The sequence below is a fragment of the Podarcis vaucheri genome (assembly GCF_965113315.1).
Source record: "Podarcis vaucheri genome assembly, chromosome: 6".
Classification (NCBI taxonomy): Eukaryota; Metazoa; Chordata; class Lepidosauria; order Squamata; family Lacertidae; genus Podarcis; species Podarcis vaucheri.
In genome coordinates this window covers 63,675,111-63,696,042 of record NC_138764.1, presented here as the reverse complement: position 1 = coordinate 63,696,042, position 20,932 = coordinate 63,675,111, and the positions used below count along the sequence as shown (strand labels likewise).

Here is a 20,932-nt window from a genome sequence, read left to right as displayed (position 1 = left end):
CTCGTTGTCTTAATTTCTCCTTAGATTAAGGTGGTTGTTTTTGCGTAAGAAGTATTAAAACTTCCTGAAGACAAGAACATCCATTCATTAATCACCAAACAAAAAGTTGTCTTTGGCAACAAATTCAGGATATTACACTGAGTAGCAGAAATTGTAACGCGCAAGCTCCGCTCTTTTCAATGAGTGAAGCTATTGTCACATTTTGTATCACGCACATATCCTTGGCACCAGGGTTTTTCAGCCACAATCACTGGAACTCAGTTCTGGCACCTCTCAGGTGGGCGCCATTGGCATCTAAGAGAACAAGGGAAGCGTTCATGGTGAGTTCTGGCACCTCTTTTTCTAGAAAAATAGCACTGCTTGACACATAATGGTCTCGGGATAGGTGCCTGAAAGCAACAAGAGCAACCTTCTAACTGAAGCTCCACATGCTTCTTTAAAAACCATTTACAGCATTGCTGGAAAGAGATGCATCTTCCCCTGGCTTCAACTGGCATTTTGTTTTCACGCTCTCTGACAATGCATCTCTTTGTTTTTGCTGGTACACAAGTACATATAGTCTTGGGACATTCACATGAGGATAAATGTGCGCTTTTTCTGTGTCACCAGCCTAATAATAGCAAAGATAGTCTTCAAACCTATCTGCCTCCCATATATCTCATGAACCAATCATTGACACTTAAGCTCACAATCTCAAAACTGGAAGGAAGCGACAACTTGTGGCTGTTATTCAATGCACTGAAGTGAAATCACCATGAATCAACATATTTGAATGATTTTGGCATGACAAAGGAGCCTCACTGTGGGGGTTTCCTTGTTTTCCCACAGTTGGGCAATGAAAATTCTGGTGTTCATGAGTAGGCTCATTACCAGTTGCAATCTTTAATCTGACTTTTGCTATCAATTAACACAGGAGTGAAGTCTTTGGGTTAGGGTTACATTTTAGTGACACATTTTAACCTCTGCTTGCATTGTGGCAAGTTCTGGATTTCAGATTTTCTTTATTTCTCTTAGTGGCCCATCTGCTGTCCTGAACCCCAGGCCTACCTGGCATTAAGTCAGTATGTCAAGTCCTTAGTCTAAGGTCAAGCCACGTGTCCAAAGTCCAAACTGAAGCACCATGTGGCAGAGATCCTGGAGCATCCAAGCTGAGGTCCATCAACATGGGCAGTTGAGAAGACACAGCACCTCAACTCTGCTTCCCTTTTGCATGCTGATTGCAGCATCTAGGCTTGATGAGGCATGTGACCCTCACCTGTTCCAATCCTACTCCAGCTGAGGAATCACACCCCTCCTCCCAGAGCTAGCGTGTCTCACCTGGCCAGAGCTAGAGAGCTGGGCTGTGGACCCTTGCCTGCCTCAGCCTCCTGGAGCTCCCCACCCGTTGCTCCCTTTGCCTCAGAACCCACTGTGTGAGGGTCATTATGGCTCTGGTGATTCCTGTGCACTTGACCCGTATCCCCTCATCATCCTCCGTCACCCCATGAGTACTTCCTACATCAACCTCTCCTTCCCCATCCCCAGCTTGCCCCAGTGTGTCCCAGTCCCAGCCACACCCCTCACTGGGGTCTTCTTCCTCTTCCCCATTGTCCTGCCAGTTCATGATATCTGCTCTCTGAGGCTTTTGATGTCAGATTGAGGTGGTTATGATTAATGTTATGTTTTCCCTGTCTTGTTATGCAGCTAAACATGTTTTAGTCATATTTTAATGTGTGTGTTTTGTAGTGAACCGCCTTGTGATATTGAATGAAAATGGAACTATATATATTTTAAATAAAATAAAGAAAAAACTTCTCCCCTGGGGCTTTTTCAGTTCAGTAAATGTGGACAAGTTGGGGAGGCTGCGGAGACAGTACTGCAGAAAGAGAGAGAAAACCAGATACCACCCTCAGTTTTCTGTTCCCAACAATAAGGAAATTTCAACTTTTGAAGGAATTTTGATGTGACCTCAGAATGAGGAAGAAAAATAGAAGCCTATTTCCAAGAGGAAGAGAATTTCTGAGACAGAATAGTTGTTGGCACAGCCCTTGTGCTCATCACCACCTGATTGTAGCACGCCTTGACCACACACACATAGGGGAAATGCTCTTTTGATTTCACAATCACTCTTTTTGGGTGCGAGTAGCTATAAATGCCACAGGCAAAGTGAGCTGAGACAAATTCTGAGGAGCAACCACCAGCTTTCTTAAGAACAGGAGGGCTGTGCTGAATCTGTACTCACCATGGGCCGAGCATTCATTTTGGCATGTAAGTTTGGCTTCAATAGCATGTGTATGTTGGATGTTGTTGTTTTGCTAGATTTCACTCATTAAGATATGCTACTGTGCAATGTGCTCTTATTAGGAATGGAGGAGAACTTTGATCCAGTTCATACTGAAAAAGTAAGCATATGTAATTTGCACTTCTCAAAACAATAGGTCAGGCATAGGCAAACTCGGCCCTCCAGATGTTTTGGGATTATAACTCCCATCATCCCTAGCTAACAGGACCAGTGGTCAGGGATGATGGGAGCTGTAGTCCCAAAACATCTGGAGGGCTGAGTTTGCCTATGCCTTCAATAGGTGTACCAAAACTCAGGCATCCTTCAAAATGTGCACCTATCTGAATTTTGCAATGCAGTTGTACAAAGGTTGTACAAAGCATGCAAATTTTGGGGTAAAGTGTCACATAAATGCATATATTTGTGAAAATAATTTTAAAAATGCATTATCCTTGGGGAAATTGCTTTGCAAGAGTTTGTATATTTGGAGAAATTTGTACTAAAATGCTGTTGAGTTTTCATAAGGACTTAAAATCACAAAAAGATTTTGATTGAATCTAAAAAGATTAAATTACAGGTCCTAAGTTTGCCTGTGCTGACTGATTTGGGCTTCAAGATTAGACCCCATTATTTGAATTATATTCTAAGGTACTATTCCACAGCCGTAGACAACTTTCTGATGGTGTGGCAGAAGGTTTGTATTGAGTGAATTCTGAAAGAAAAGCAGATGGGGGAATGAGAGAGAGAGGATCTGAATTACTTTAAGAATAAACCACCAGTAGATTGTGTCAAAAAGGGGACTTTGGCTAATGGTGCAAAGGGTTAAGACACACACTGGTTGAAATTTCTCCTTCCTCCCAACTATTAAAGCTTGAGACCAGAAGCAGTGCCTTCTTTTGCTTCTAGTCATATGAGAAAAGGCAAAGACACCCTAACACTTCATTTTCTGTTTGGGAAAATATACCATCCATCACATTCTAACCTTTATCTGAATGACCTCAAAAACCTTCATAACATTCACCATCATTTTAGCTGTTGGTTATTGGGTTAGCAGGATGGATGAGAAACTCTTTCAATAGCACAGGAAATTAAATGTTATTGAAGAGGGGCAAGCTTGAGATTTATGGGTTACAGAACATGTAGCCAAAATGATATCATTTGTCTTTCATTTTGTATATTCTATAGAGGGATTAAATACAATTGGTACAGTATTTTATAATACATGGCTGGACCTATTGTAGAGGAACACATTATGATGTTCAGGCATGTGGTTATTTGATATTGGTGTTTTAATCATTAGGACAATTCAATTTGGTGTTTTAGTCTATAAACCATATTGAATTCATGTCCGGAAAATGCTATTAGTGCTAATAATAATGCTATTAACAATTATCATAACAGAATCAACTTACTGGAAGGTTCCAAAGTATCCAGCTACCTGTCTAATATCTTCCATTTCCATTTTTCTCTAGGTTTTGCCATCTTGCTGGTTTTTCACTGCAGTAAGTAAGCCTTCCCAGAGTTGTTACTCGCTTAGAACAAGCCAAGTGAAAATCAGGCAGAGTAAAGCTTGGGTTTGTTGGGCTTCGTTAAGACATTTCCCGCATGCTGTGCATGATGGAGCCAGTTAGACAGAGCCAGGTGTCAGCACCTAGCACAAACACCTGGCATTGCTCACCTGGGCATGATAGGTTGAACATACATATCATGCCAATCCTGGCCCAACAGCATTGGCTACCAAATAGTTTCCAGGCCCAATTCAAAGTGCTGGTTTTGACCTATAAAGCCTTAAACAGCTCAGGGTCGCAATGCCTTAAAGACTCCTTCTCCCCACAATTAGCATCTGAGACCCTTCTTTGTGTGTCCCTTTCGTCAGAAGACTGGAGGGTGGCAACATGAGAATGAGCCTTTTCCGAAGTGGCTCCCCCCTGGAATGGGCCTTTTCTGTAGTGGCTCCCTCTGCAGTGGCTCACCTGGTGTCTTTGTCACATATCTTTAGGCACCAGGCAAAACATTCCTCTTCTCCCAGGCCTTGGGCTAATTAAACAATCTCTGGCTTTTTAAAGGGGTGCATTGTTTGCTACTATGGTGTGGATTTTTGTTGTTTTTATATTGTAAACTGCCTTGTGATACTTGGCAGTAAAGAAATTTATTTATTTATTTAATAATAGGTTCAGTTTCAAACTTTGTCTCTCCCATATATGAAAGGCATATCTAAATTCTAAAACTATAAACAACTTGTTTATCTATTTCCTCTCCACTTCTCTACAAATATGGGTGGGCAAATATAGTAATGGAAAAAATCCAGCCATATTATTGATATGATGAGAGCAAGGCTGTAACCTTAAGGTGTTATGTCGCCACATTGGACCTCTATCATCAGTAAGGCCAGGATGGGTGGATGTTTCTGTGGAAGCAAGTAGGGCAGATCTGACCTTGGAACTCCCTCATCAAGAGTGGGGTTCATTCTCAAACGAGAGGGAGAGAGAGAGAGAGAGAGAGAGAGAGAGAGAGAGAGAGAGAGAGAGAGAGAGATTGGGGTGGGGGAGATAGTTTGCATCAGTACAATCTCTCAGGAGCTGTAGGAATGCACAGTTAACAGAATGTTACCTCAAGGTAAGTTATTTTGTCAACAATTCCAGATTTTTACACGCACTTTCATCTTTGCAGGCTCTGCTTTCAAACTGGTTTGCTATTTCACCAACTGGGCTCAGTACAGACAAGGTGAAGGGAAATTCCTCCCTCAGAACATTGATCCTAATCTGTGCACTCACCTCATTTATGCATTTGCGGGAATGTCAGAGAACAAGATCAAAACACTGGAATGGAACGATGAAACACTCTACAGGGATTTCCAGAATCTCAAACAAAAGTATGGAGAGGGCTGGGGAGGAAGGATGACTTTTTTTGAATTTCCTAGAACTAGGATCTAAACTTGTATGAGTGCTCCCATTTTCTGATAACAGGGAATTCTGGGCTTAAGAATTGTATAGAGTTTGGTTAATGAGATTTGAAGGTGGAAAATTGGTCAAGCCAACACCTTTATATAATGCTGTGTCATTCACTGTTTCTTAGGAATAAGCTTCACTTCCCCATGGAGGTAAAAGGGGGTGAGACCTAGCTGAGTCTAAGAATCTAACTCTGTGATCTTAACCCCTTCATGTACTAACTAGCCCTATGCTTGCTAAAGGTAAAGGTAAAGGTACCCCTGCCCGTACGGGCCAGTCTTGCCAGACTCTAGGGTTGTGCGCCCATCTCACTCAAGAGGCCGTGGGCCAGCGCTGTCCGAAGACACTTCCGGGTCACGTGGCCAGCGTGACATCGCTGCTCTGGCGAGCCAGAGCCGCACACGGAAACGCCGTTTACCTTCCCGCTTGTAAGCGGTCCCTATTTATCTACTTGCACCCGGAGGTGCTTTCGAACTGCTAGGTTGGCAGGCGCTGGGACCGAACGACGGGAGCGCACCCCGCCGCAGGGATTCGAACCGCCGACCTTTCGATCGGCAAGCCCTAGGCGCTGAGGCTTTTACCCACAGCGCCACCTGCGTCCCTATGCTTGCTAGTAAGGTTTAAAAGCAATTTCCTATGCTCCATACCCTCAAACCCAAGTTGGGAAAGAAAACTACATACAGTATGCATGATCTGTTTGTGTACACTGTTTTCCATGCGGCTGGGAAATATATGCAGAAAAGCTAGCTTCCATGAGCAGCACAAATGAACTTCACCGGGAATGATCAGAGATATTTGTAAGCTCAGCTGTGCAAGACACACACACAAAAAAAAAACTGAACTCTGTTCCTCTCTTCTCCTCCTATCTAGGAATCCAAGACTGAAGACACTTTTAGCTATTGGTGGATGGACATTTGGAAGTCAAAAGTAAGACCTGGGCATGGGGTTTCTAAAAGAGGAACTTCATCATGAGTAGGCAATATGTAATAAAGATGGGTGTTTGCTTCAGTCAAATCCTGAATGCAGAACTGAAATACTGTAGCTTCTTCAGAGAGATTTGGGAGAAGTCCACAGTGAAGTGAGGTCCCTATGAAGTGATTCAAATTGCACCAGGCATTTCCAAATTCCCAAATCAAGGTCCAGACCAAATATTGTGTTCTGTGCCGCTCTGTAGCATATCCCATTCCCTCCCCCTTCTCAATAATAATATGCATCATGAAAGTTTCCTGTTGGAATCCTAGAACCCCATCTTTCTATTTCATTCATTCATTTTTGCATTGCATTGCATTTACTAGATGTTCTGGCGAGTGTGTAAGGAATTCCAAAATAAATAAAAATGACAGATAACTAAAATGCAATGATAACAGCGCTAAAAGGAAGCTAGAAAAAAAAATCAAAGTTTGTAGCAACGATGCATGTTTTCAGTTTCATTTGTTTTCATAAAGCAAACGAAGGTTAAAGTATCAGATTTTAAAGGCAGCATAAGGTGTGAAGTTCATTAGGTGAACGTTTATTAGAAAGTTGTTTTTTTAGTAGCCACCCATCATATTCTGGATGGTGGAAGCACTTAGAGAAGTGTCTTCATAAATGATCTCTGAGCATTTGCAGGTACATACAGGGAATGGTAGTCATACCAATACTGTAGCATCAAACTGTGTGGGGTTTTAAAGGTCAAAATCAACACTTTGTGATTTGGGCTGGAAGATGATGTATTACCATAATACGCTCAGAGGCAGAGTCCCAGCCAGTACTTGCAGCAATTTCCCATCCTGCTCTCAGTTTCTAGACTGTATTTTAAAAGAGCCCCATTTCCAATGCGTTACACAGATACAGTAGCCAGTGTGGTGCCCTCCATCTATTATTGAACTACAACTTCCATTAGTCCCAGCCAGTGTGGTCAGTTATCAAAGATGATGGGAGTTGTACTCCAGCAACATCTGGAAGAAGCACATTGACTACCTCTGAATTACAGTAATTTGAATAAGGCCTGAATAACAGAAACCAAAAATTCTACTCCATCCATGTAGGTTCATAGTTGGCACACCAGCCTAAGCTGCTATTTAAAGTTAAGTTGCCAATTTTCATGAAGGTATTATTTTTTTTAATTGGGTGGCAATGTTAAGATGCTTTTGGAAAAAAAAACTGGAAGAAAGTAAACATGCCTCATTCCACCCACCCCCCCTCTGTACTGAGGCAAATAGCTTCAGGATAATTTAAAGGTCGCATGGCCATGATATTGAAATACTGAGAACTATGCATATTAGTGCCAATCTTCCATCTCATGTTAACCACAGTGCTGAAAATGCCCACTGAAGCCAGTCCTTTAGATTCATCTAACAAAGGCATTACAGTTGGAACATTAACTCTGAGAAGCATATGTTCTCAGAATAATCACACACTGTGGTTTACCTCATTTCTCCCTACTCCCAAGTCCATTCTTTGGAGACAAATCAAGTTAGGGGCATGCTTTATGGAAGCAAAGCAAAAACAGATTGAACAATGAAGTTTCTCCCATGGCTTGATGGAATAAAAGGAAAGTTTGTTCCTGTGTTATGTATTCTATGGGGACACTGCCTGATTTGCCCCAAGGCTCCAGTTGTAGACCTGTTCTTCATAAGATGGCATTCTTGGTTGGCAGCAGAAATACTGTAAGCACCAGTTATGCTTTTCCAAAATTAACAACTACCAATACACCAGAGTGTGTGTGCTTATGCAGCCAGTATGGTAGCCTTCACCATTCTGGTGCCTTCTGAATGTTTTGGACCACATCTTCCATGGCACTGGACTATCGCAGCCATGAACTGTAAGAAATAAATAGGCAAAGACTATAATTTGGTCTTAATGACTTGATTCTCTACCTATCATGGGTGCTGTAAAATTAGACATACCGTATTTTTTGCACCATAACACTCACTTGTTTCCTCCTAGAAAGTAAGGGGAAATGTCTGTGCGTGTTATGGAGGAAATGCCTACGGGTGGCATGCCTACGGATTTTCCTCCTCTAAAAACTATGTGCGTGTTATGGTCGGGTGCGTGTTATAGAGCGAAAAATACGGTATATATTTTTTGCATTGGCAGGGGACTGTTAGGGGTGGAATCGTGACCTCCAGCATGTACTGCTGATCATTTAATGCCACACAAGCATCTTTGTGGCTTTGGGAGTGATGAGAGGTGCTACAAGAGCCAACCATGTGCCCAGGTGATGGGTGATGTAAGCTCCAGTCGTGGAGGGGGGATGTCCAGATCTGATGGCTCCTCAGGGTCACTGGTAGTACAGAGATCTGCTGTGGGCCCTGCTCTTCCTAATTTGCTTCTGAGGAGACTCTACGTTTGAGGTCTGAGCAGGACTGAACCAGGACACCAGAACATGGTGACCTTGCAGTGAAGCAAAACAGCAGCATGTTGGAAAACTAAAATCAAACAGTAAAAGCTTGTGGGTGGACAAAGTCTTCTTCAGCAACCATCTGAAAACTAAAAGACAAGGGTCCAGTGGATAACCAAAGGGAAGATATTTTGTATTTTTAGCACCATCACTGTCTCGGGTGCCAAACAAAACAGCCATGATGTGTATCTTTTTGACTTGAATTGCTTCCCTTCTAGGTTCTCTGCTATGGTAGCTACTCCTGACACACGTCAGACATTTATTAATTCTGTGATACAATTCGTGCGAAATTATGGTTTTGATGGCCTGGACCTAGATTGGGAATATCCTGGAGCCAGAGGCAGTCCTGCAGCTGATAAAATGCGTTTCACTTCCTTGGTTCAGGTACAGTAAAACTCAGCAAATCACCATCAACCAATTCTACTGTCTGGCTGCAGATTCCAGGGGCAACTTCTGTGCACAACAGGCAATGAATTTAATAGGAATATCAGGGAGTGCTGCAAAGAGACAATATGAATTATTGTTTTCTCAGTGAATGGATGGAATCAAGTTACAAGATTCAGACTTGTGTCAAATCCCAGGCTGGGCCAAGGTGTTGTCCAGAGACCAACCCCTAGATTTGCCTTTGTCTCGGTTATGAAAGGGAAGTTGACCAACTAGTCAAGATATCAGAACTGTGTATACAAATAGAGCCCTAGACCAGCAAAAGTAAATTATGTGAAATGTGAAAGCTTGTGTAAATCACCAGACACATCTGGAGTGGTTTTTGAGACAATATGGAACAAGGGGCTTAAAGATAGGTTCTTGTGCCTCAAGTAGTGAGCTAATAGGTTGAACCTATAACATATAGGTAAGATAATGTATAAATATTCCATAAGCTAGCCCTACAGTATGGTCTGAAGGTACACGAGGCCACCACCTTGTTGCAACTAAACAGGTTTGGATCTGGTCATCTGCCTGAATGGGTAGCCACCTGGGAACTACATGTACTTTGCCTTGGGTTCCAGAACAGAAGAAAGGTATGGGATATAAATATAATCAAAGCATATGGAATTTTCAATTACGGTAGTTCTGAGGGAAAGTGATTGAATCAGTAGGTCTCTACCTACACTTCTGCTCTTTACTGGAAAACCTCTTCTGCCTTGATTCAATTTAGATTTCCCTTTTTATTGACTGATTTTAATTTGATTTATTGTATTTCTATGACGCTTTTCATTCAAATGAATCCCAAAGCAGCTTACAAACAATAAATTACAACATGATAAACCATAATAGAACATCACAAATATAGTATAAATCGTATAAAATAATTAACAAATTGTCAATGAAACAATTACAATCTATAAAACAGCAGCTGAAAAATAAACTGAACATCACAATTGCAACAAAAGTCATATTGTATGATTAACAAATCAATATGGCATTTATAATCTATAAAACAATATTAACAACTTAACAATATAGCAGCTGGGGAAAAAAGCTAAGCACTCTCATAACTCACAATCTTTCACTCTATTTGGTTCATTAAAATAAACATAAAATACAGTACACATAATATACATCAGCTCAACCAAATGCTATACTAGCTGGGGTCCTCATGTAGTGGGTGATGGAGGAGACAGTGGGGCTCTCAGGCCTACTGCCAGTGGCAAGGTAGATATTGACTCCAGGTAGCCTGCCCAGGTGCTGTTGATGAGGAACTCACCCACATCGCTCTCAGTAATAAGGAAATGTGAGAGGAGCCTGTCCCTATTCCAGCTTCTTCAGCTGCATCTTGGCCAACCTGATGTCAGGGAAGGAGGAGGCTGCTGAGGGGAATGAGGGGGGTGGCTGGTTGAGTCCATCAGGCAGGAGGGAGAGGCCATGATGGGCTCGCATCCAATGACTCAGAGCTGTGTATCTGTCTTGGTGTCCATGCAAGGAATGAAGCAGAGGTCATCGGCCAGCATGGGTGAAGCAGGAGATGTGGGGGTGGGCCAAGAAGCTAGAGAGTGTGGAAATGGGGATGTTTCCATCTCTTCCACATCCTCGAGCTTTAAGAGAAGGACAAAAGGAAATTTAATTATTGTTCTACTCAACTATTTGCCTTAGGAAATGGCGAAAGAATTCCAGGCAGAAGCACAACGGACAGGAAAGGAAAGGCTGCTGCTGTCTGCTGCTGTGGCAGCGGGGAAGGAAACCATTGACAATGGCTATGAAGTGGACAAGATTTCCCAGTGAGTATGATGAGGCACTTATGAACCATGAAGGGAAATTAATGGTGGCAACTCACAGGCAGCTTGCATTTGATACTTGAGAACCAGTTTAGTCCAATAATTTCAAATCATGGTTGACAAATCATGCCAGTGGGCACATAATTGCCCGCAATGCATCCACTCAGGATTCTTATGCTAGAGATGGAATAAACATATTCGAATTCCCCTTGCAGGTCTCTGGACTTCATCAACCTGATGACATATGACTTTCATGGATCTTGGGAACGCGTTACAGGACATGTCAGCCCTCTGTACCCTGACACCGTAAGTGTTAAATATTTCCTAGCAAATTGTAGCCTCTCATTTTAATTGAAAGTAAAGAAAATGTCCAAAGATACAAAGCAAACCCACTATTTCTTGGTCCTCTAGATCAGCCTTTACCAAGCTCCTCATCCTGTGAAAGGTTTCCAATATGGAACTGGGATAAAGTTCTTGGCTGAAATAATGTACAAAAACAGATCAAATATGTATTGAGATACAGTATATGAAATACATTGAGATACAATATATATTGTGATATAATGCATGCTTAAATGCCATTGTTATGGCTTTGTATCGTTTTAAAAATATTCATCATTGAATAATGTGGAAATGGGGTTGACTAAACTAATGAATGGATATATGAGAATTTTATACAGACTGGGAAAAGACTCATGTCTCCATCCATAGTCTATTGAGTCGTGGCTGCTGGGAAACTACAGGTCTGTGGAGCAACCAGAGATCTGAACAGTAAAACTGGGCAACATGCATTGATATCATGCTTTCTATCTCATTGCCTCATCAAGGACAATGCTGTGAAGTACTGGATGGGCAAAGGAGCACCAGCTGAAAAGCTTGTCCTGGGAGTTCCTCTCTATGGACGAACCTTTACCCTTTCTTCCACACAAAATGGGGTTAATGCGCCAGCCTCAGGACCAGGGACAGCTGGCACTTTCACCAAAGAGGCTGGATTCTTGTCTTATTATGAGGTAGGAAAGATGCTTAAATATATATATAATAATAATAATAATAATAATAATAATAATTTATTATTTATACCCCGCCCATCTGGCTGGGCCTCCCCAGCCACTCTGGGCGGCTTCCATAAAAACCAAAAATACAGTAAAATATCACACGTTAAAAACTTCCCTGAACAGGGCTGCCTTAAGATGTCTCCTGAATGTCAGGTAGTTGTTTATCGCTTTGACATCTGCTGGAAGGGCGTTCCACAGGACGGGCGCCACTACCGAGAAGGCCCTCTGCCTGGTTCCCTGTAGCTTTGCTTCTCGCAATGAGGGAACCGCCAGAAGGCCCTCGGCGCTGGACCTCAGCGTCCGGGCAGACTGATGGGGGTGGAGACGCTCCTTCAGGTATACTGGACCGAGGCCGTTTAGGGCTTTAAAGGTCAGCACCAACACTTTGAATTGTGCTCGGAAACGTACTGGGAGCCAATGCAGGTCTTTCAAGACCGGTGTTATATGGTCTCGGCGGCCGCTCCCAGTCACCAGTCTAGCTGCCGCATTCTGGATTAGTTGTAGTTTCCGAGTCACCTTCAAAGGTAGCCCCACGTAGAGTGCATTGCAGTAGTCCAAGCGGGAGATAACCAGAGCATGCACCACTCTGGCGAGACAGTCCGCAGGCAGATAGGGTCTCAGCCTACGTACCAGATGGAGCTGGTAAACAGCTGCCCTGGACACAGATTTGACCTGTGCCTCCATGGACAGCTGTGAGTCCAAAATGACTCCCAGGCTGCGCACCTGGTCCTTCAGGGGCACAGTTACCCCATTCAGGACCAGGGAATCCTCCACACCTGCCCGCCTCCTGTCCCCCAAAAACAGTACTTCTGTCTTGTCAGGATTCAACCTCAATCTGTTAGCCGCCATCCATCCTCCAACCGCCTCCAGACACTCACACAGGACCTTCACCGCCTTCACTGGTTCTGATTTAAAAGAGAGGTAGAGCTGGGTGTCATCCGCATACTGATGAACACCCAGCCCAAACCTCCTGATGATCTCTCCCAGCAGCCGCATGTAGATGTTGAAAAGCATGGGGGAGAGGACAGAACCCTGAGGCACCCCACAAGTGAGAGCCCAGGCGTCTGAACACTCATCCCCCACCACCACTTTCTGAACACGGCCCAGGAGGAAGGAGCGGAACCACTGTATAACAGTGCCCCCAGCTCCCAGCCCCTCAAGACGGTCCAGAAGGATGCTATGGTCGATGGTATCAAACGCCGCTGAGAGATCCAGCAGAACTAGGAAACAGCTCTCACCTTTGTCCCTAGCCCGCCGGAGATCATCAACCAGTGCGACCAAGGCAGTTTCAGTCCCATGATGAGGCCTGAATCCCGACTGGAAGGGATCCAAATGGTCCGCTTCTTCCAGGCGTGCCTGGAGTTGTTCGGCAACCGCTCGCTCAATCACCTTGCCCAGGAATGGAAGATTTGAGACTGGGCGATAGTTGGCCATCGTGGCCGCATCTAAAGATGGTTTTTTAAGAAGCGGTTTAATAACCGCCTCTTTCAGCGGGTCTGGGAAGGCTCCCTCACGGAGGGAAGCATTCACCACCCCACGAAGCCCATCGCCCAGTCCTTCCCGGCTAGCTTTTATAAGCCAGGGTGGGCAGGGATCCAGGAGACAGGTGGTTGGTTTCACTCGTCCAAGCAGCCTGTCCACATCCTCGGAGGTAACAGATTGAAATTGATCCCACTCAACTTGACTAGACAGAGCTCTAGCACTCTCCCGCCCCGGCCTTGCTCCCACGGTGGAGTCTACTTCTTCCCGAATCTGGGCGATTTTATCTGCAAAAAACTTTGCAAAATCATTGCAGGAGAACATGTGGCCCGTACTGGGCCCCGATGTTGCAGGTGGTTCCGCTAAATTGTGAACCACCTGAAAAAGTCTCCTGCTGCTGTTTTCTGCAGATGCAATAGAGGCGGTGAAGAAATTCTTCTTCGCCGTCGCTATCGCCACTTGGTAGGCTCGACGTTGAGCTCTAACCTGTGTCCGGTCAGATTCGGAATGAGTTATCCGCCACCGGCGCTCTAGCCGTCTCAACGATTGTTTCATTGCCCTCAGATCCGTGGAAAACCACGGGGCTGTCCGGGCTCCATGCAATCGGAGAGGGCGCTTCGGAGCCAAACAGTCAATAGCCCTGGTTAACTCCACATTCCAGCGGGCCACCAGGGAATCAGCTGAAAGGCCAACAACATGGGATAAAGCATCCCCTACCACTCTCTGGAAACCATTTGGATCCATTAAGTGGCGGGGGCGGACCATCCGAATTGGTCCCACCTCCCTGCAGAGGGGATGGGTCGCAGAGAAGTCCAGTTGCACCAGGAAGTGATCCCCACTTCTCTAAGTGGTGAGACATTCCAGGAGTAGAGTGCTTGCGAAAGTTTGTGTTTTGCAATACTGGGTTGTTGTGGGAGGTTTGTTTTACGTTTTACAAATACAGGTTGTGTATAGGTGGAGGCACTTAAATACTGCAGAAGAAAACTGCCACATCAGATCTCCCAAGAGAGGGCACCCCTGATACCGCTAACTTCCAGAGCCCCCAAAACTCACCTCTATTTCGCTCTACAAAAATGGCAACCCCTTTCTTCTTGCAGACATACATTACGTCATCCTCGGCTGAAGGAGCAACACATGCCCCTTCCCCAGTGTGGTCCTATATATATAAAAAACCTAGCTGTCCAACATTTTGTTGTCATGGGGACACATCTAGTGCTGTACTGAAAAATCCCATTCCTAATATTTTTGCAGGGCCATTTGCAATGACTTTATTTCCAGTTACTTTCTTGTGGGTGAAATCAGTTAATTGCCATGTCTCCCTCTGCACTGTTGGGCTAGGCACTGGGATGGCAGAACCCAGAGGAAAGTGAGGAGAAATAGAGGGGGGTGAGGCTGGAACAGATGGAAGCCCTTCCGTTCCCACCACATGGTCCCTCCCCTCTGGCTCCAGTGTGGCTCCAGACTTCCAGCTGCCTCCCCTCCTGAGCAGGTCTTAATAAAAATTCATTTTCTTATCTAGAATTAGGAGCATCTGCTACTGTGTTTTGATCATGGCAAACCCGCTGCCTTTACTTTCCCCCACCCCAATTAACTAATTTCCTCAAACCTATGGACACATACTTCCCTTTTCTGTTCTGCTTTTCATGCCACACACATCCTCAGATTTGTTGAGAAAGTTGTGGGCAAACCTCAGGACAGGGCTGAGAACACACAATCCAAGAAGGTTCAAAGTGGGGTTATTGGGTTGTTGTTTCTGTTTTTATTGGGTATTTAGTGGTTTTATATCTTGATTTCATTCTGTGAACAGCACTGAGACTCCCGGTAATAGGGCGGTATACAGTGGTACCTTGGTTTGCAACCGCTTTGGATTACAACCGTTTTGGATTACAACCACGTCAAACCTGGAAGTGCGTGTCCCTTTTTTGGATTTAAACCAATGGGGGGGGAGGCCCCATTGGCGAAAGCGCGCCTTGGGTTACAACCTGTTTTGGTTTACAACTGGACCTCCGGAACAGATTATGGTTGTAAACCAACGTACCACTGTATAAATTCCATAAATAACAATAACAATAATCATAATCATAATCATAATCATAATCTGCACTATACATTTAAAGCATCATGCCTCTTTAAACAATCGTGGCTTCCTCCCTGCCAAAGAATGATGGGAAATGTAGTTGTTAAAGGGGCTGAGAGTTGTTAGAAAACTCTTATTCCCCTCACAGAGCCACAGTTCTCAGAGTGGTTTAACAGTTAATTTCTTTTCCCAGGGGCTCTGGGAATTTTAGCTCTGTGAGGGGAATAGAGGTCTTCTAACAACACTTGGCAGCACTAACACTGTACTGTGGCTGGTGGAGACTCTTCAAGGTCCCCAGTAGAAGTCTTTCCCAACACCTGTCATGTGCATGTGGCCTACCACTGAGCTATGGTCCCTCCTCAGGTCAGCAATCATTCTCTGTCGTATAATATATTTCCCAAACATCCTGGAGTAGCGTTAAAACCCCTATTTTGCTTTACTTATTTTAAGGGTAAGGCACCTGACACAGACAGCTTTAAGAACAGAAGAGAAGCCTGCTGCATCAGGCCAATGGCTCATCTAGTCCAGTATCTTGTTCTCATAGTGGCCACCAAGATGCCTCTTTGAGACCTGCAAGCTGAGCATGAGCACAACAGCACTCTGGCCACCTGCAAATTCCAGCACCTGCCTATTATTCAGAGGCACAATGCCTCTGACTGTGGAGATGCAAGATAGCCATTGTGGCTAGTAGCCATTGGTAGACTTGTCCTCCATGAATTTGTCTCTCTGAAAGCCATCCAATTTGGTGGCCATCACTGGTTGGTGAGGGATCACGCTCCATAGTTTTACTATGTGCTTTGCAAAGAAGTGCTTTCTTTAATCTGTCCTAAATCTTTCACCACTCAGCTTCATTGAATCTCCATGAATTCTACTGCATGAGAAAGGGAAAGGAACGTTTCTGTATCCACTTTCTCCGTGCCATGCATAATTTTATAAACTTCTATCATGTCATCTTTTCTCTGAACTAGATGCCCCCAAATGCTGAAACCATTCCTCGTAAGAGGAAGCTTGCTCTATCTCCTAGGTCATTTTAACTGCCCTTCTTGCAATTGCAACAGGCTCTGATTTCTACACCTCCGTAATGGGGAAGTTGTCTGACCTCAAGTGTCTCAATTCAACTGTGTGGTAACACAGCCATGCTCCAATCTATTTTGTTTCAGATCTGCAACTTTAATAAAGGTGCCACCACAGCAGTGATTCCAGGGGGGAATGCTCCCTATTCCTTCAAGGGAAATCAGTGGGTAGGATACGACAATGTGGACAGCATTAAAACTAAGGTAACAATTATACTTATATTTGCTTTTATCTGTACAAAACATTTAGTGGAGCTCAGTCAATGTTATGCTTCAAAATCATCACCTAGTAAACATGCTAGCAAGCTACATAATTACTAGATAATAAAGATACTAGGTTCTTTAAGGACCACTTTGGTATGTAGAATGCAATTTCCAATAGGAATTAAGGTGTCAGGGGCTGGACTGAGGAGGAATGGTGGGAGTCCCCCCCCCCCCACTTTTCCTGAGGGCAGGAGGACAGTATTGATTTAGAACAGTGGTTTGCAGAGGGGCATAGTCCAGAGGGGGAAAGCTGGGAAATACTGGGTGAGGAACAACTAGAAGAGGAAACACCAAGAGAGAGACAGCTGGCAGATTCAGTGTCATTGGACAGCATTCCTGACCCACTTGTCCCCCCCACCCTTCGCCTAAGACTAGAAGGGCTTTGAGAGTGGTAAAACAGAAAGCATAGCAGCAACAAACTCAGATTACCGAACATAGGAGTGACGTAGATTAATGGGGACAGAGGAGCTGAACCTTTACTGGGAGCATCGCCATTTCTATAGAGATATGCATTACTTTGTCTTTCACTGTGATTATTAAAGAAACTAACTGGTAAGAAGTCTCCTTTCATTTGATCTGTTTATTACTGCCACCGGGGGACAGATCTGATTCCCCGAAGTCTGACATAAGCTGAGGTTTTCACTGCCTATAGTGATTAGGGTGTTGGACCTGGGAGACCATGGTTCTAATTCCCACTCAGTGATAAGCCTTACTGGGTGACCCTGGGCCAGTCACCATCTCTCAGCCCAACCTTCCTCACAGTGCTGTTGTGAACATAAAATGTGGGAGAGGTAGAACCATGGACACCACTTTGAGTTTCTTGGAGGAAAGGTGGGATATAAATGCAATCAATCAATAAAAACACATGCAGTGGGTAGCTATGGTTCACCATGCTTTTCCAAGGACAAAATGCTTAATGTTGAACAATAGCAGCCAGTGATAGGGTGATGTTGCAGAGCTGCTCTCCCAATACTGACATCGCTGTCGCTTACATGGGTAGGGTGGGGCAAGGCACTGGGCTGCATGGATGTCCTGATGGAAGTGCTGGATTGGCTCTAGCCATAAGCTGCAGTGATGCTAGTGTCTGGAGGTCAGCTGTGTCCCACCACTCCAGCAACTGCTCATACTGAAATTGTCAGTTGTCATGATGATTTACTTTTGTCTTGGACTTTACTGTTAAAGGCAGCATACTTACAGACCTCTGAATATTCTAATTTCCTTCTTAAACAGGAGCCATATTCATTGCCCTAGAATGGTTCTCACCATTATTATTACTCCCACAAGCCTTTGAATTCCTGTTTCTATTTCTCTCAGGTCACCTATCTGAAGCAAAAGAAGCTGGGAGGTGCCATGGTATGGGCCATGGATCTGGATGACTTCAGTGGTTCTTTCTGTGGCCAAGGAGCATACCCACTCCTCCAGACTCTGAAGAGAGAACTTGGCTCCACAGGTTAATCCTTTGTAATTATATTTGTTTTTCTTGAAATCCTCAGTCACAAGGCCTGTAGGGAACGAAATATTTACCCAAGACTCTTACTTCATTCTGGCTTCCTGTTATATAGCAATAGGTAGTTGCACCCATGATATAAGAAGAAGAAAAAAGGTCTCTGTGAAAAGGGGAGTTTCTTGTCTCCCTTTAGGCCTCTGGTTGTGCTTAAATAAACTTGTTTAACCTAAAACAGCTCTCTTAGGCTGTGCATTTCTCCTCCTCTTCATGCAACACACCAGGGAATGAACAATCAAGGCTGTGTAAGCACATAAGAGCCCAGTTGGGTCAGCCCAAAAGTCTACCTATTCCACTATCCTCTTCCCCACAGTGGCCAACCACATGCTTCTGAGAAGCACACAAGCAGGACGTGAGGCACTAGGTCTCTCCTACTGTCCCCCTCCCCCAGCAACTGTGGGATGCTGCCTCTGATCTTGGAGGCAGCATATTCTCCCCATGACTAGCAGCCCTAGCTTCCATAATTTCATCTAATCCCTACCTTGAAATCCATCTAATATGGTCAGCGCCATTTCTTGTGGAAGCAAGAAATCCCACTATTTAACCAGTTAAGCGTTTCTGACTCTCTCACCCTTCATTGGGTGACTCCAGGTTCTAGTATTATGAAGGAAGGAGAAAAACATTTTCACCACACCATGCCTTCTGTTTTATGAACATTTCCCACACACCACTTCTCTGCACCAAACAGCACTTTCCCTGGTTCCTTTTCTACTGATATTGAAAGGTTCTCTTTGTGTGTGACTAATTTCACCCCATCCCCATTAAATTTCAAGTTAGATTTCAGCACCATTTAATTTATTTCATTAATCTGGAACATCTGAAGACCACCTTTCCTTGATTGAGCAATCAAAGGCGTACCTCACACTGCAAGCTTAAATTTGCCACAGCATCCTAAAACGCCTTGCATGTGGTATCAGAAACAAGAAGTCAGAGGAAGAGGCAGAAGAGGCAGCTGCATTGCTGGAGCCTTTCATGAGCACCAGCTCCAGATATATACAGTATTATTAATATATATATATATATATATATATATATATATATATATATATATATATATAGGCTAAACTATCTATATTCTTCTTCTGGTAGGCCTGGCACCAAACCCCAAACCTCCAGTTCCTGCTGAACCTCCAAGACCTGATGTGCCACAACCTGATGCGCCACAACCTGATGTGCCACAACCTGATGCGCCACAACCTGATGCACCTACAGCAGACACCTTTTGCCTTGACAAGGAGGATGGGATCCATGCTGATTTGCAAGATGCCACAAAGTATTATATGTGCGCCCACAAAAAGACTTTCAGCATGCCTTGCCCAACAGGACTAACTTTTGACAACCAGTGCAAATGTTGCAATCGTCCTCAATAAAGGGCTTCTAATATAGGCAAACCCCAAAGATGACATTCCGTTGTCTTCAGAGCTAAGTACTTCAGAGCTAAGTGCTTTGCTGTCCCTGTAAAACTGCCTATACTTCCAATATGTTCATCTGCATATTTCTCCAAGTCTTTAACAAATAGGGTTATAGTATCTGCTTCTGCTTTGCACTAAAGAACAACGCACCAGCCAGCAAGATATGAGCACTTCATAATAGTTTGCTTATACAATATGTAGCCACTTGCTCCCTATTTCTGATAATTTTAGCAAAAGAAAATAAACTAATTTCAACTAAAAGTAGTTAGAGGCTTGTTTTGTTGCATACCTAGCAGGCAACCAGCTCTGTGAATTCATTTTAATAATAACTGGTACTAAACATGTATTTCAAAGCATTCTCTCTGTTTGGTTCATTTAAAAAAAAACAACCCACAAGGAACAAATTTAGGATCCAAAAGAGTGACATTTCTGCTTTTGCTTTAGTATCTAATAACTTCGCAATTCTTGGCTCTATGTATGACGTGTGCATACACACGAAAGCTTATACCATAACAAACTTAGTTGGTCTATAAGGTACTACTGGACAATTTTTTATTTTGTTTATTTTTATTTCGATTGCGTCAGACCAACAGGGCTACCTACCTGAATCTAGAAATTGGAAACTTATTTCTGGTAGCTGTGCCCAGCATTTCTGCCAATAGATGGCACTCTACACTTCTCTAACAAATAATGTTCTATATTTTATCAGATAGTTGTTCCTTTTATCTGAGTAGCTCAACCATGCTCTTGAATTTAAGCTTACAGCTATTTTGTATTTATTGTTTCCACTAGGGCTGAACTATACATGTGGCACAGAAGAACTGTGATTAGCCTCCTAAAGATGGTTTGATTTCATTTCTGAACCGAAATACAGCCTTGTATCTGCTTTCATAGCTGCAGGGGAGAAAATACAGGTTTTCTTGAAGTGGCATTTCAGTTTTAAAATGCCTATAAATTAATCACAGTTAGGAGCATAGGAAGAAAAAAAGCTATCCATCTTAAGTCTGTATAACTGAGATGAAAGGTTAGAAAACAATAGATTCTGTTTGAGTGACTGAGGTCTTCATGGACTCATGAACAGAGGGCAGGTTAGAAAGGAGTCATGATCAGAAGGCTGGCTGTCCTTTCTTGCCAAAGCCACAGTTCCAGCCACCTTCATCATCTCTAAGGATTCGTCTTTCTTGACAATGAACCATCCTTTGCAATGTTTACTTAGACATAAGACCATTCAGTTCAATGGTGCTAGCTCCCTTGGATGTTTAAGA

At 43.7% G+C, this 20,932-nt stretch overlaps 1 protein-coding gene across 1 annotated transcript; it reads left to right on the top strand.

The window, feature by feature from the left end:
- Nucleotides 1-2,117: 2,117 nt before the first annotated feature.
- On the top strand, nucleotides 2,118-19,928 carry LOC309534786 (chitotriosidase-1-like). The gene is made up of 11 exons (XM_082227173.1): nucleotides 2,118-2,247; nucleotides 3,733-3,762; nucleotides 4,931-5,132; nucleotides 6,079-6,135; nucleotides 8,809-8,974; nucleotides 10,682-10,806; nucleotides 11,019-11,109; nucleotides 11,631-11,813; nucleotides 16,575-16,691; nucleotides 18,066-18,201; nucleotides 19,345-19,928. The coding sequence occupies exons 1-11, from the start codon at nucleotides 2,223-2,225 to the stop codon at nucleotides 19,623-19,625; spliced, it is 1,413 nt and encodes a 470-aa protein (XP_082083299.1). The 5' UTR covers nucleotides 2,118-2,222; the 3' UTR covers nucleotides 19,626-19,928.
- Nucleotides 19,929-20,932: the final 1,004 nt, after the last annotated feature.